Source organism: Pectinophora gossypiella, chromosome 23, assembly GCF_024362695.1.
Source record: "Pectinophora gossypiella chromosome 23, ilPecGoss1.1, whole genome shotgun sequence".
Classification (NCBI taxonomy): domain Eukaryota; kingdom Metazoa; phylum Arthropoda; class Insecta; order Lepidoptera; family Gelechiidae; genus Pectinophora; species Pectinophora gossypiella.
Window position 1 is genome coordinate 7,457,598 of NC_065426.1, and position 14,417 is coordinate 7,472,014.

At 38.2% G+C, this 14,417-nt stretch overlaps 1 protein-coding gene and 1 long non-coding RNA gene across 2 annotated transcripts; both read right to left on the reverse strand.

Moving 5' to 3' along the window:
* Positions 1–1,276: 1,276 nt before the first annotated feature.
* On the reverse strand, positions 1,277–3,643 carry LOC126377649 (uncharacterized). The gene is made up of 3 exons (XR_007567951.1): positions 3,520–3,643; positions 2,785–2,940; positions 1,277–1,464 (listed from the first exon to the last, which is right to left on the reverse strand). It is a non-coding gene; the product is annotated as an uncharacterized LOC126377649 (long non-coding RNA).
* A 323-nt stretch (positions 3,644–3,966) lies between these two features.
* LOC126377465 (uncharacterized) lies at positions 3,967–8,030 on the reverse strand. Its single transcript, XM_050025199.1, has 6 exons — positions 7,955–8,030; positions 6,524–6,730; positions 5,936–6,071; positions 4,850–4,909; positions 4,229–4,316; positions 3,967–3,981 (listed from the first exon to the last, which is right to left on the reverse strand). The coding sequence occupies exons 1-6, from the start codon at positions 8,028–8,030 to the stop codon at positions 3,967–3,969; spliced, it is 582 nt and encodes a 193-aa protein (XP_049881156.1).
* Between the last annotated feature and the right edge of the window lie 6,387 nt (positions 8,031–14,417).

The following is a 14,417-nucleotide window of genomic DNA, read 5'->3' on the forward strand; positions in this document are numbered from 1 at the left end:
GAGGTGAATTACCAACCTCATCAACCCCGGTAACAGGGTTACTATTAAGCCGCCAAAGGCCCCTGCCGTGGCTATGTAAGGATTACTTACTCACATCAGTAAGTAGTAACCGGGACCAACGGCTTAACGTGCCTTTCGAAGCACGGATCGTCTTCCTTATGAAAATCAGGGGATCACGATATAATCAGGGATTCCAACCCAGGACCTCCTGATCATGAGCCAAACGCTCAACCACTGGACCACGTAGGCCGTATTTCATCGCAAGGTGAACTAAATAGCCACACCCAGGTTTCTGTTAGACCAACGTGATAGGTGGTGAGCCGTCTCGCCGCAAGTCGTACCTTTTTTGGGGGTTAACATGATCCGTACTTCGGAGGGCACCTTAAGCAGCTCCCGACTACTATTTACTTATACTGTGCGGGGGCCGCCAAAGGCTCATGTAGAATTCAGAGTAGTAAGACAATTGGTCGACTAATCGGCCGACTAGTCGGCTTTCTCAGGCAAGTACGTTTGTACGGCCGGGTTCCATCCCTATTTGGTGGATATCCCAACTATTCGCACAAAGCGCTTCGCATCGTCCTTCATTATGCGCACTGCTAAGGAGTGGAATTCTCTGCCGTCTTCTGTATTTCCGAATGCATATAACCCGGGTGCTTTCAAGGCCAGAGTGAACAGGCACCTTCTGGGCGAGCTTCCTTTTGCTTTCGGGCAAATCTGAGGTCAAGAGCAAACCCATCAAAGGTAAAAAAGTACTAGTCCAAAACTGTAGTCGGCACAATATATATACAGGGTGTTAGTGACATCGTACCGAAAACTTTGAGGGATGATTCAGGTCATATTCTGAGTTGATATCAAGTGGAATTTTCTGTCGCAAATGTCGTCGGAATAGAAAATAATTAAAAAAAAAAAAACAAAAATGTCTATGAGTTTTCCGACAGGAAATTCCACTTAATATCAACTCAGAATCATGGTGTGCATAATCCCCTTCAGTTTTCGTTACGGTGTCACTAACACCCATACCTACTTGTATGGCTACCTATATGTACTGGTACGGGGTGTAAGTGACATCGTAACGAATACTGAGGGGTTGCAAAAGTGTAGAATTGAAAATAATTTAAAAAATCATGAATTCCGACGGAAAATTCCACTTAATTTTAACTCAAAATCATGGTCTGAATCATCCCCCTCAGTATTCGTTACGATGTCACTAACACCCAGTATATGTATAAAGGTCGTGCATCTAGGCCATTAAAAAAATATGAAAAAACAATTTCAATAAAAAAGAACACTTTATTTTCATCATAATAAATCTTCTAAATTAACCAACGAGTGTATAATATATAGCATTCGAAAGAACATTTGCATTATTGATGTGTAGACCCTAAAAGCGCCATAAGCGTAGTCACCCAAGCCTAATTCCACATTTTTGCCACCCAAAATCATCTGGAGTTCTATGATCAAAGCCTGAAAAAGTCATTAACAACAAACATTACATAAAGGATGATATCGTAACATAAATAAATATTTATAATATCGTTATAAATAGTTATAAATATCGTAAATATAATATCGTAACGAAAACTGAGGGATGATTCAGACCATGATTCTGAGTTGATATCAAAGAATTTTCCGTTGCAAAAGTATGGAACTGAAAAAAAATCACTAATATTTCCATGAATTTTCGACAGGAAATTCCACTTGATATCAACTCAGAGTCATGGTCTGAATCATCCCCCTGAATATACGTTATGGTGCATAGAGCAACACGGACCTTCGCGGACAGTTATTGTGTCACTAACACTTTATTTGAATGTTCGTATTTTGAATTCGGTAACTATGTAAGGTTTTTAATTTAGAACTTAATTATTTTTATATTTTTAAATGAAAGATTTAGCTATTAAAAAAATCTAGTTTGAATAGCATTCCTTCTCATGCAGTATTTATATTTTTACATTTAAAAAAAACGTCTCCTAAAGTAGGCTGAATTTCAGGGTCCGAAATTCTAGTTTCTAATGGTGACCAGACGTCATAGGAACTCGACAATAAAATGACGCAAGTTCCTCGAGCTTGGGCTTGTTAAATTAGTCTTGATGAGCACTCTGGCCCTAGGATAGGAAATCGACTAAAAAAAATCTGAATAAAACTCTGAATTTGGGCTTGTCTGATTTGGCTTGATGAGCATTCTGGTCTTAGGTGGTTGATGGTTGACATTTAGGGTCTGATAATGACCAGATGGCAAATTGTACGGAACCCTTGGTTCGGGAGCCAGACTCGCACTTGACCAGTTTTTTTTTTATGTCTGCGTATATATGGGTGCGCGACGTTGCATACTATTCCATACAAACATTTATAAAATGCGATTACTTCGGCGCATATAGGTGCGCGTTCACCTTTATAGACGGCCTCCGTGATCCAGTGGTTGAGCGTTGTGCTCACGATCCGGAGGTCCCGGGTTCGAATCCCGGTGGGGACAAATCTCAAAAATCACTTTGTGATCCCTAGTCTGGTTAGGACATTACAGGCTGATCACCTGATTGTCCAAAAAGTAAAAAGATCCGTGCTTCGGAAGGCACGTTAAGCCGTTGGTCCCGGTTATTACTTACTGATGTAAGTACGTAGTCGTTACATGAGTCATGTCAGGGGCCTATGGCGGCACAGTAATAACCCTGACTCTAGGGTTGATGGGGTTGGTAATTCACCTCACAATCCACACGATAGAAGAAGACCTTAATAGTGCCTACTTACTAGTTTGCTATTGTTAATACTTGAATTGTATATACTTACTACACTGGAGATAACAGATGAAATAATCGTTAAAACTATTTTTAAAATAGTTAATTTAATACCCAGTACGACAGATATTACCACACAGCCAAAACCGGCAAACATTACTGCTATACCCGCAACACAAACTATTAGTATGAATCTCGTAAAATCAAACTGTGAACAAATAAAAAATAATTAAAAAACTATCCCATCATTTCAGTACCTTATTTACCTAAATTCAAATTACATCAAATAGGTACAATATATTTCCGTAGTTTTTACTCTTTATTTTATGTCTCATCGCCTGCCACATTGTCGGTCCTTTCCGGCTCTGTATACAGAGGGGGCAGACTAATATAATATACTAATTTAACAGCCTCCGTGGTCTAGTGGTTAGAGCGTTAGGCTCACGATCTGGAGGTCCGGGTTCGATTCCCGATGGGGACATTGTCCAAATCACTTTGTGAGACAGTCCTTTTTTTGGTAAGGACTTTTCAAGTTTGAATCACCTGATTTTCCGAAAAAGTAAGATGATTCCGTGCTTCGGAGGGCACGTTAAGCCAAAAATACAAGGCGTTTTGATTGCAACTACATTTAGAGGAGAAATATATAACTAAAAAAACATACATTTTGTTAACCTTGCGCATTTGTTTTCATATGCGTAAGTGTTAAATAGCAATTTTGCTTTTTCGACGAGTTGCTTTAATGTGGCCTTTTTAGCCCTCTAGTTCTATAGCTTAATTCAATACTCACTTTCGTACAAGCCAATCCAAGACATATAGCCACAATTATTAATGTAACAAAAACGGCTCCTAGGACGATTTCTGGGGCATACCTCCCCGTAATAAATGACGACATATAAGTAAAACATATGTTCTGAAAACAAAAAAAGTATAATAAAAATAAAATAATAAAATATTTTCTAAAATTTATAAAAAGATAGTTCTACTAAAACCCTATAACTTGTTCCTCGTAGCTAGAACTATCCTTTTTCATGTCGGAATCCAATTTTATTTATATTATAATTATGAAAGTTCGCCACCAAACTTGACATTTTGATATTCACCCATTTACCGTTTGGTATCATAATCGCGACCTATGTTGATATATGGAGACAGCAGTTTTTCAACGTCAATATAATATGTTATTGCAATTGAAAGTCATTTGCCGTTAGTAAACTAATCTCAACCTATGTCAAAGTTAGGGTTGCCATCTCTAAAATTTGGAAAACAGGACAAGACGCGTGAAACCCCCGGATTTTAGAGTCCGAAAGCCGGACATGTCAACAAGATCTTTTAAACATATTCAATGTAATAAAAACAGTTGAAAATGTCATAAATCACCTTTTTTATTCATTCATTATTTAAACAAAACAGAATCATATTACAATTTATTACAAATTGTTTATATAAATCAGCTTTTTTAATTCTTGAAATAAGAAAACAAAATATTTTACACTTACCGCTATAACAAGCAATATATAGTTACACGGCACACTTCGAGAGCAGGAAGACAGACAAAATATGTATTCCAAAACTATAGTCATCACACTAAAATGAAAAATAACAACTTTATTACGATTGCGCCGCATACTAGGTTCAATATAAATTATGAAATTCTGATTACTAAATAAATACAGAGCTAAAACCAACGAAAAATATTTAATTTTTAATTTAAACTTATTTATGAATTTTAATCAAGAAAAACGTAATAATAAGTCCGACATTTTACCACGTTTTTCTATGACATCACAGTGTGCTTTTCATATATAAATTCCATAGTAATTTCGTGTTTTGACGTTTAGTAAAAAGTAACTGATTTGACTAGTTGGAAACTAACCTATTCTTTAAAAAGGACCTTTTAAAATTGCAGAATAACTAAATATTATTATTAAGTATATTGATTTTAGGCAAAAATAAATATGTAAATCATATTTGGTGGAACTCCGTGGTGTCTGCCTATCCCAACGGGAAATAGGCGTGATGTTATATATGTATTAAGTATAATTGTTCAAACGAAAGTGAAAAAATGGGAGTTTTCAAATTAGTTAAATATAAATAAAAGTAACCAAAAATTCACTCACCAACAAACAATGAAGGCAATTAAAAAAGGCAAGGTACGAAACGCCTTCTGTACTGCTTTCCTGTAAACAATGATTCTGATTAGTATTTTTTATTATTATTTGTTTGTCATTTCCATATCTTCTGATGGAATTCCGGACTTTTCGAAGGCGAGCGTGGGCCCAAGCCAAAGCGTAGAGGCAATTTACTCTAAATGTAGTGTGACACCAATCGACGATTTTGCACGTATGCACTATGAGAGTGCACCTTTTTTTTACGTGACTTATAGGGACAAATTGGGCTCTCACCCGGTACAAAAAAGACAACAGGCCTGAGGGTGCCCAGTTGGCCGCGAACCTCGGCTCAAAGCGTCGTCTGAAAGGAAAATCTTTGAAAGAATTAATCAACCCTAGTGGGTCGATAGCGATAACCAGATATAATCTAGCAATGCTCTGTGAAACTGTTTAAAAAGTTTGTCTGTAGCAGCATATCTAATAGTAATATGTACTTACATCACATACTAGTGATGTGCCGTTTTCTTCTTCTCTCGTACAGGTTGTGAGGTGGATTACCAACCTAATCAACCCTGATGTCAGGGTTATTATTGTTTTTTTTCCGGTAGTAAAAAGGCGTAAAACTTATGTAAAAATACAAAGAGAAAAATTCAAAAAAAAATCTGACTCGAATGGGACTTGAACCCACAGCTTTTATCAAGCCGAATCGAGAGTGTTAACCATTACACCACCGGGTCCTCATATGTCAAAAGAGTTTTGTTACCTAACCTTTAGTCAGATAGGATCAGAGTACAAGAAAGAACAATTTGGAAAAGAAAAGCAGCTAGCGTCCTTCCTATTAAAGAGTTTTTACAAACTTGAGAAATATTTTTTTCTTTATCTATTTTGGTTGGCGATGATTGTGAGTGAGTGGAGTGTCTGAGGTTCCGTGAGATGATCAATCAATCAAAAGATTAATAATAGAAAGAATAATATTGAAGAAAAAGATAAAGAAAAAAATATTTCTTGCTTCATGTTTGCGAGTAATAAAATAAATCAGTCATAGTACATCAACAATGATAGTGTATAGGCTACGGTTACTTTCTGAATACTTACAGATTATACGTAGCAAAAGTAAATGCTGCGGTGACGACTAACATGCAGAACACTATAAGGAAGACTAGACGGACAAAATCGTTCCTGTTACCATTTTCATAGTGAAATTGCTCGCCCGTCGGCGGCGCTTTTTCAACTGAAATACAGTTACTAAAATAGAGTTACTGAAATAGAGTTACTGAATTAAAAGTTTCTGAAATAGAGTTACTGAAATAGAGTTACTGAAATAGATTTACTGAAATAGAGTTACTGAAATAGTTACTGAAATAGAGTTACACCAGAGTGTGCATCGTATTCCACCGAAAAACATAAAGAAATGAATAGTAGCATAAACATAAGCTGACAAAAATATATTGAAGTGAAAAGTTACTATGTTACCAACTGAATAAAGATATATTTGAATCCCCGAGGTCCAACTGTGGGCGATTTCCTGCTGATGATGATGACGATGATGAAGCGTAGTACTATATAACTTCGGTGATAACAGTACGACCCTTATGGGACCACGGCACGTGTATAAACGTACTGTCCTTCAGTGTTAAGCATGGGTTTTGCATAATAAATAGAAATAAATAAAAAAATACGCACAATATGCTACAATGTATCGCTTTTCGCCGCCAATTACAGCTTCCGGTTGTTTTTCTGTTAACATATTTATAATGTGTTCGCGCCTTAGTTTATCAGAAAGCTCCGCATCGCAAGTTGGATTTTCTTTTTTTTCCTTTTCATCATTATTTTTGCCCTTCGCGTCACCCGGTTCGTCTTCTATTTGTATAACAAGCTCTTCAGTTTGCCCTTTCTGAATACACGTATCACTCATTTCATAAAAAATATAACAAAAACCTTAAAAAATTATAAATGCATACAAAAATCTGCGAATAATGTGGTGTTTTAATAAATCATTACACCGTTCAGTTGAACATCAAATTAGACAGCGTTTATTTTTCTAAATTGATTATCTTGAAACGACTGATTGAAAACTGACATTCTTTTGCTGTAATGAGATCGGAACGAGTAGCCTCTTTTCACGAGTTTAAACTCTCTTTGAGCAACATGGAGCAACACGGACCTCCGTGGACTTGTTAAGAAATTACTATAGCAACATTATGACCTCGTACTTTTTAACCCCAGGTAGACAACCAATATCGCGGTCACGAATTATCTGAATTCTGAATCACATTCCAAAACTAAAATGTGTCATAGTTATATATTTATCTATGGGGTAAAATACCCACAAATGGGCAACCTGCCCATAGCTATCTGAATTTAGGGTAAAAAACCCACGATGTTAGAATATGGCGTGAAACCCGCGAATGGCCTTCGACCCTTACAGCCATCCCTGTCCACCTGAATGAATTGTTCATCTTGCCTGATAGAATCACCACAGCGATACTACCTACTGCATGTTTTACTACCTGTTTCACTATCTGTTTTCCGGTTTACTGTCTATTGTCCTATTTGGTAATAACATTTCTGCATCGGAGTCAGTAGGACATACTCGAGCACATACTCGCGTATAAAAATCATCGTCCCTAACGTTATCCCAGGATATCCCATTTTTCACAGGGTCCGCTTATCAAACTTGTACATTTGACAAATCACTCGACGTTGTACATTCGACAGAAAATTCCACTTGATATCAACTCAGAATCATGGTCTGAACCATCCCTCAAAGTTTTCGTTACGATATCACTAACATCCCGTATACCCATTTCACGTAGCACATCAGAACTTGTCATTTGCAAGATGAGACAGGTATAACTTTATTTATCGCATGCGTGATGTACTGACTGGGTATCTGACCTCCCACCCCGCGAAGGGTAAACCAGCCCGGCACGGGTCACGTACCTCAGAAATGCATTGCAATGCTGAATCGATAAAAATACGAATTGAAACAAATTAATAAAAATAAAACCACAAAATGTTTTCAACATTTTTTTGTCCAACTTATAATCTATTACTTTATTTTTGTATTTTCTGTTTTTCATCTCTCCAGCGCTGTACGCTACTGTATTCTACATCCAAGGCCTATTTGGTCTTCGCTTTCTGGTTCTGGTTTCTGCTTGTTCTTTTCTGACTTCTTGATAGCAACCATATCAGTGGCAGTTTCAATACTTGTTTGTTCAACGGAAAACTTCGTAATCTCAAACGCATACTTTTGAATCGAATGCGCAAAATGATCAAAAACCCACAAAATCTATATAAAACTTAAAAATTGTTTAAAAAACCAACTCGGCTCCGTCGTCGACTCAATATTTAAGTGACGTTTTTATTTTGTCATTTTTCGAAGGAGACATGACAGATGGTCACTGGCTGGGGAATATTGACATAGGGAAAAAGTAAGTCTATGAAAACTTCTTAAACCCTCATGTTGGCCGAACCCGTTGGCCAAGAATGTTTGCGCAGGTTTGCGCAAGTTTGCGTCAATCCAGCGCATTATATAACATGTTACTATAGACCCAGCGTGTGTCGGTTTGTCAAGCACATGCAAGAATTAAAGGGAATTTGGGGCAAGTTGCAAACAGCGTTCACACATAGGCGAGCGTTCAGTTAACATAACAGTGTCGCATGTTGAGTCCGACAACCGGTGGTTTTTCTTTAATGAATTTGTTCAGATAATTCAGAAGAAGACCTAGAAAAACGTACATTGAGCAAATTGGTGATGACCTTAGAAAATAATCACTACAATCTATTCTGAACCGGCGTGTATGAAACGATTGATGAACGTACAGGAGGCAAGAGAAGTACGCCTTACCCGATTACTCTAGCCATAGAGGCAGCCAATCAGCTCGCGACACCAAACACTTCAGGACCCCTATACCGACCCCGCCGGACGCCCTGAGCCGAGGTTTGCGCCCAACTGGGCACCCTCAGGTCTGTTGTCTTAAACGCTGTACTGGGTGAGAGCCTCCAGCGCTCCCCATTCGTCCGGCCAAGTAGTTAATGCCATCTGCGGCAAATCTACAATATATTACAAACTATTATGTAGTCACTGTGGTTCTACTATAGGCATAGAATACTACGCATACGGTAATTCTCCACCCCGCACCAATTCGTGTCGGGCGCTGACCTCACTCCCTCTGGGTCTTACTTTGATCTTAAATGGCCGTAAGGCACTAAGGAGTCAGGGGGAGCACGTGCGGGTTGTGTCTCGCTCACACTTACCTTCGTGTGAAGAGTCCGGGGTGTGTGATCTGCGACAGACTTTCAAGGAAATGGTCTAAGCTTTGAATTTTTCAAAGTGACTTTTATGAAGTTTAAAGATGTATCCAATGAATTTCGGAATTTCATTTTCATTGATCATCATCAACATGGTCAGCTGTTCAATTATCTGATAAATACAAACATATATATACTCAGGCGTATTTCCCACCGAAGTAAGCAGAGACTATTCCATTTACTTTGATCCTGACGGTTTTTTTTTTTGACATGACTTATTGTGGATTTGCCGCAGATGGCATTAACTACTTGGCCGGACAAATGGGGAGCGCTGAAGGCTCTCACCCGGTACAGCGTTTAAGACAACAGGCCTGAGGGTGCCCAGTTGGGCGCGAACCTCGGCTCAGGGCGTCGTCTGAGAGGAAAAATATGTTGTACCGTGGTACAACCACCCGTGGACCCGTGTGTCGGGAGGGGTTTTAAGGTGAATTTAGACCAAATGAACGAATGCTCATTCCATAAAAGAGAGAGAGACAGAACATTCAAAAAATCTCTGGTTTAATGTTCGTTTGGTCTAGGAAATGCAAGTCATAATCATAATAGTAAAAACCTCATGCAAATTCTTTCATTGTAATCAGCATTTCATTACTCCACAATGATGATTGCGCATAACAAAGAATAGCTAATCACAAAAAGCCCAAATGAAAAAGGGGGGACAAAAATGGCGGATATCAAAGGCTTTTTCAAAGAGATTCTTGTCAGATATTTGAAATTAAATCATGGCGGACTATACGCGGCCTAAATAATAATAACAGCGGCTCTTATAAAGCGGGGCACGAGGATATAGAGAAATGTGGAATCGGAACATAGATGTGTTAATATGTCACTATAAAGTTTGAAGTTTGTTGTTTGTTTGTTTGAAATTGCTATTTAGCAATAAGGCCGCCTATTGTACTTATGTTTTTGTTTGATTGAAATCATACGCGGGCCATAGGTATTTTGGTTGGGTACCACTGCTTCGTATAGAAATTTTAATAGCCCGTAAAATTACTTTGGGATCCTCAGTTTAGCTTGGTTACATGCTGATCGAAATTTGACCGAAAGTAAGATGATCCGTGCTTCGAAAGGCACGTTAAACCGTTGGTCCCGGTTACTACTCATTGATGTAAGTAGGTAATCGTTACATGAGCCAAGTCAGGGGCCACTGGCGGCTCAATGATAACCCTGAAATCAGGGTTGATGAGGTTGGTAATTCTCACAACCCACACAATAGAAGATTAATGTTTATGACGGCTAAAAAGTCACCGTTAAGATAAGATATAACAAATTAGATAATGGCTCCGATTCCTGCATTTTCTGTCATTTTCTTATCCACCGAAAAGGAAGGGTACGGATGATTGACAGCTGTTAATTTAAAAATGAATGTGTGAATGAATGAATTACCCAAGCGAATCAAATAGGTATTTCATTGGTAAGCAACCCATTTGAAGTGTGCTATTAAATAAAATTCTGTCGTCTTATAGGCCAACTTAAAATTTTTAGAGAGTTATTTTAGATTTCTGCCTAAAATTGATGAATATATTTACAACAGGAAAATTTCTGTCACGAAAATAACTATTTCTTAGTTTTAATTTTTAAACCTGAAAGCAACATGTTAATCATATACCTACAGAGTGTTAGTGACATCGTAACGAAAACTTTGAGGAATGGTTCAGACCATAATTCTGAGTTCATATCAAGTGGAAATGGAATTTTCCGACGTCGTAAAATTGACCTTCAACAAGTTTATCCATATTAATTACGTTGGCGGCCTCCGTGGTCGAGCGTTGTGCTCACGATCCGGGGGTCCCGGGTTCGAATCCCGTTGGAGACAAATCACAAAAATCACTTTGTAATTAGGACAGTTTTTTAGGACATTACAGGTTGATCACCTAATTATCCAAAAGTAAGATGATCCGTGCTTCGGAAGTCACGTTAAGCCGTTGGTCCCGGTTATTATTTACTGATGTACGTAGTCGTTACATGAGTCATCCCTGATACCAGGATTGATGGGGTTGGTAATCAACCTCACAACCCACGCGATAGAAGAAGAAGAAGATTACGTTGAATAGATGTTGATGAAGTGCGCTGTAATACAAATAGTTCTATGACCACTTCGGATACGACGGATCGGACATGAATCGCAGTAGTGCGAAAATGCCTAACTGGGCACCTACAGGCCTGTTGTCTTAAATTTTGTACCGGGCCGCCCTCAGCGCTCCCCATTTGGCCGAATAAGTAGTTAATGTCATTTGCGCGGCAAATCTATAATAAGTCGCATCAAAAAAAAAAACTAACGCACTCCTCACAGATCCATATTGGCCACATCCAGTTAATCTGAATCGTTGGTATGAGCTCAAGGCTCCATTTGTAAACAACACGCTCAGATTGTTTCGACTGTCCGTCCGTCCGTCATTGTACCTCCCTTGAGAGGGAAGACAGGTGAGCGGATGTGGTATTTTAATCAAAGAAACTGAGAAATAATTAAATATTATACTATAATAATATAATAATTAACAGCCTCCGTGGTCTAGTGGTAAGAGCGTTAGTCTCACGATCTGGAGGTCCGGGTTCGATTCCCGATGGGGACATTGTCGAAATCACTTTGTGAGACTGTCCTTTGTTTGGTAAGGACTTTTCAGGCTTGAATCACCTGATTGTCCTAAAAAGTAAGTTGATTCCGTGCTTCGGAGGGCACGTTAATCCGTTGGTCACGGCTATTAGCCGTAAAAACACCTCCACCAACCCGCAGTGGAGCAGCGTGGTGGAGTATGCTCTTTACCCTCTCCGGTTGATTGGGCGGAGGCCTGTGCCCAGCAGAGGGACGTATATAGGCTGTTTATGTTATGTTATTCTTATTTTAAAATTTGTTTTAATGATGTGTGTGTTGTTACAATTGTAGTTCAATGGAATGTATTTGTAAGTGGTCCATTAAATAAATAAATAAATCTAGCCCCCGTCGTAGTAGCGGCCGTCAAGATGGCGGGACCAGGGGCCTGTTTAATAAAACTTACAACTGTAAATTACAATGACTATTTGATGTACATTGCGAAGTGTGTGATCACGAATATTTTGCTGTTTCATATTAGCTACGCAATGAACATCAAATTGTCGTTGTAATTTACAATTGTAAGTTTTATTAAACAGGCCCCAGGGCTTAACGTGTATATCTTTTGAATGAGAAAGGTACTAGATTTTTTAGTTTAGGTAACAAATAGTAGTGGATAGATAGTATATCTCACAATATGCAATTTTAACATTAAGCAATTGTTATATATAATTAAAACACATAATAACATCAAAATCAGTCATCCCGTGATCATAGCACTTGCAACAGTGTCGAAATATCGGGAGTCTCATATCGCTGATTTAAACGCAGTAAGAACCCGTTATTACGTGTTTTAATTATGATAATGGCCCCTATTCCTGCAGACATCTCTTAATTCTACTTTAAGTTATACCTGTCATTTTCTTATCCGCCGAAAAGGAAAGGGACGGATGATTGACAGCTCTTAATTTTAGGAAGAATGAGTAAATGAATGAATAACCCGGGCGAATCAAAAAGGTATCTCGCTGGTATGCAAACCGTTTGACATGTACTGTCAACTTAATTCTATCGGGTTATTGGCCAATGTAAATTTTTTAGAAGGTTGTTTTAGATTTGTGCTTAAAATTGAGTGTGTTCCATAAATTTTATGCTTGTCGATTACCCGTCCCTTTCCTTTTCGGCGGATAAGAAAATGACAGATATAACTTAAAATAAAATTAGATTGAGTTTACAGGAATTAGCACCAATAACCGCGTAAACTTAAAACAATGTTTAAGCAATTGTTCCCGCCACTTTGACGCTAATCAAAAAAACATTTCGTTTCTAACATTTTTTTCTAAAGCTTATCAATTATTATTCGCACATCAAGGAACGTTTTATATAAAGCCTTAAAAAACTCGTTACGGCGGGATTTCCTGTGACGTTGGATTAAGTATTCATAATGCGGACATATGGACGGACGAGCCACCGACAACGTAATCCACGTGACTTATCTCTCACAATCATACATACATTATATATTTATAAACATAACATAGCATCACACCTATATACGGGAAAACAGAAGTGAATAATCAAAAAAAAAACAACAATATTTTTATTACCAGAAATATACAAAGAAAAAACCCTCATCATCAGCCCATAACATCCCCACTGCTGGGGCACGGGCCTTCCCTATGGATGGATAGGGAGATCGGGCCTTTCCTAAACCATCACGCGGGCCCAGTGCGGATTGATGGTTATTAACGACTGCTAATGCAGCCGGGACCAACGGCTTAACGTGCCTTCCGAAGCACGGAGGAGTTCGAGATGAAAACTTTTTTTTTGTGGTCACCCATCCTGTGACCGGCCTTTGCGAAAGTTGCTTAACTTCAACAATCCCAGACGGAGCGCGTTTACCGCTGCGCCACCGAGCTCGATTTTATATGCGCAACTTATGTCAAATTACAAGTCAAAAGTATGTGTACATTATGTGAGAGAGCGCTACCTAGCTATACAAACAATACTTATCTTAACAATAACTTAAAATTTACAATCGCCTTATACTACTGGTAAATTATCTCTGCCTACCCCGATAGAGATAACAGGCGTGAATTATGCCGTGTCTTTGTGCAATGTTAACTCCTACTCATTCCCTTTACGAGTCTCAGTGCGTTGAGTTACAAGCCTGTGACAAGGTAGCATTATGTAATGTAACCCTACTCATTTAGAAAGACTGTTTACCTCGCTAATTGTCATACACATTAGTTGAAGAGCTCTCCTTTTCATTTAGCCACTTGGCAATGTAGGAAGATGGCTGTGAAATGTAAAATGCCTTGTAAATCTTTCCATGCGTTGTAGCAATGTGAAATAAAAACCGGTTAAGTGCGAGTCCGATTCGCACTTGACCAGAAAAACAACTGGGTCGGGTACTAGGTTCAAGATAAATTATGAAATTCTGATTACTAAATAAAGACACATCTAAAACTAACGAAAAACATTTTCTTTTTTCTATTCAACTTATTTATGAATTTTAAACAAGAAAAACGTAATGATACATCCGATATTTTATCACGGTTTTTCTATGACGTCACAGTGTGTTATTTCAAACATTTTAAACAATTCCATAGTTATTTCGTGTTTTGACGTTTAGAAAAAAGTAACTGATTTGACTAGTTGGAAACTAGTCTATTGTCGCATATACACCGAAATAGGTTGCGATTAGTTTGAATCCGGCCAAGAAGATAGATAGGTAGT

Coding starts and splice junctions, on each gene's coding strand:
- LOC126377465 (XM_050025199.1), bottom strand. CDS start 8,030: ATGGTTGCTATCAAGAAGTCAGAAAAGAACAAGCAGAAACCAGAACCA. Junction 6,731..7,954: donor AGACCAAATAGGCCTTGGAT/GTAGAATACAGT, acceptor GTATTCAGAAAG/GGCAAACTGAAGAGCTTGTT. Junction 6,072..6,523: donor GCGATACATTGTAGCATATT/GTGCGTATTTTT, acceptor ACTGTATTTCAG/TTGAAAAAGCGCCGCCGACG.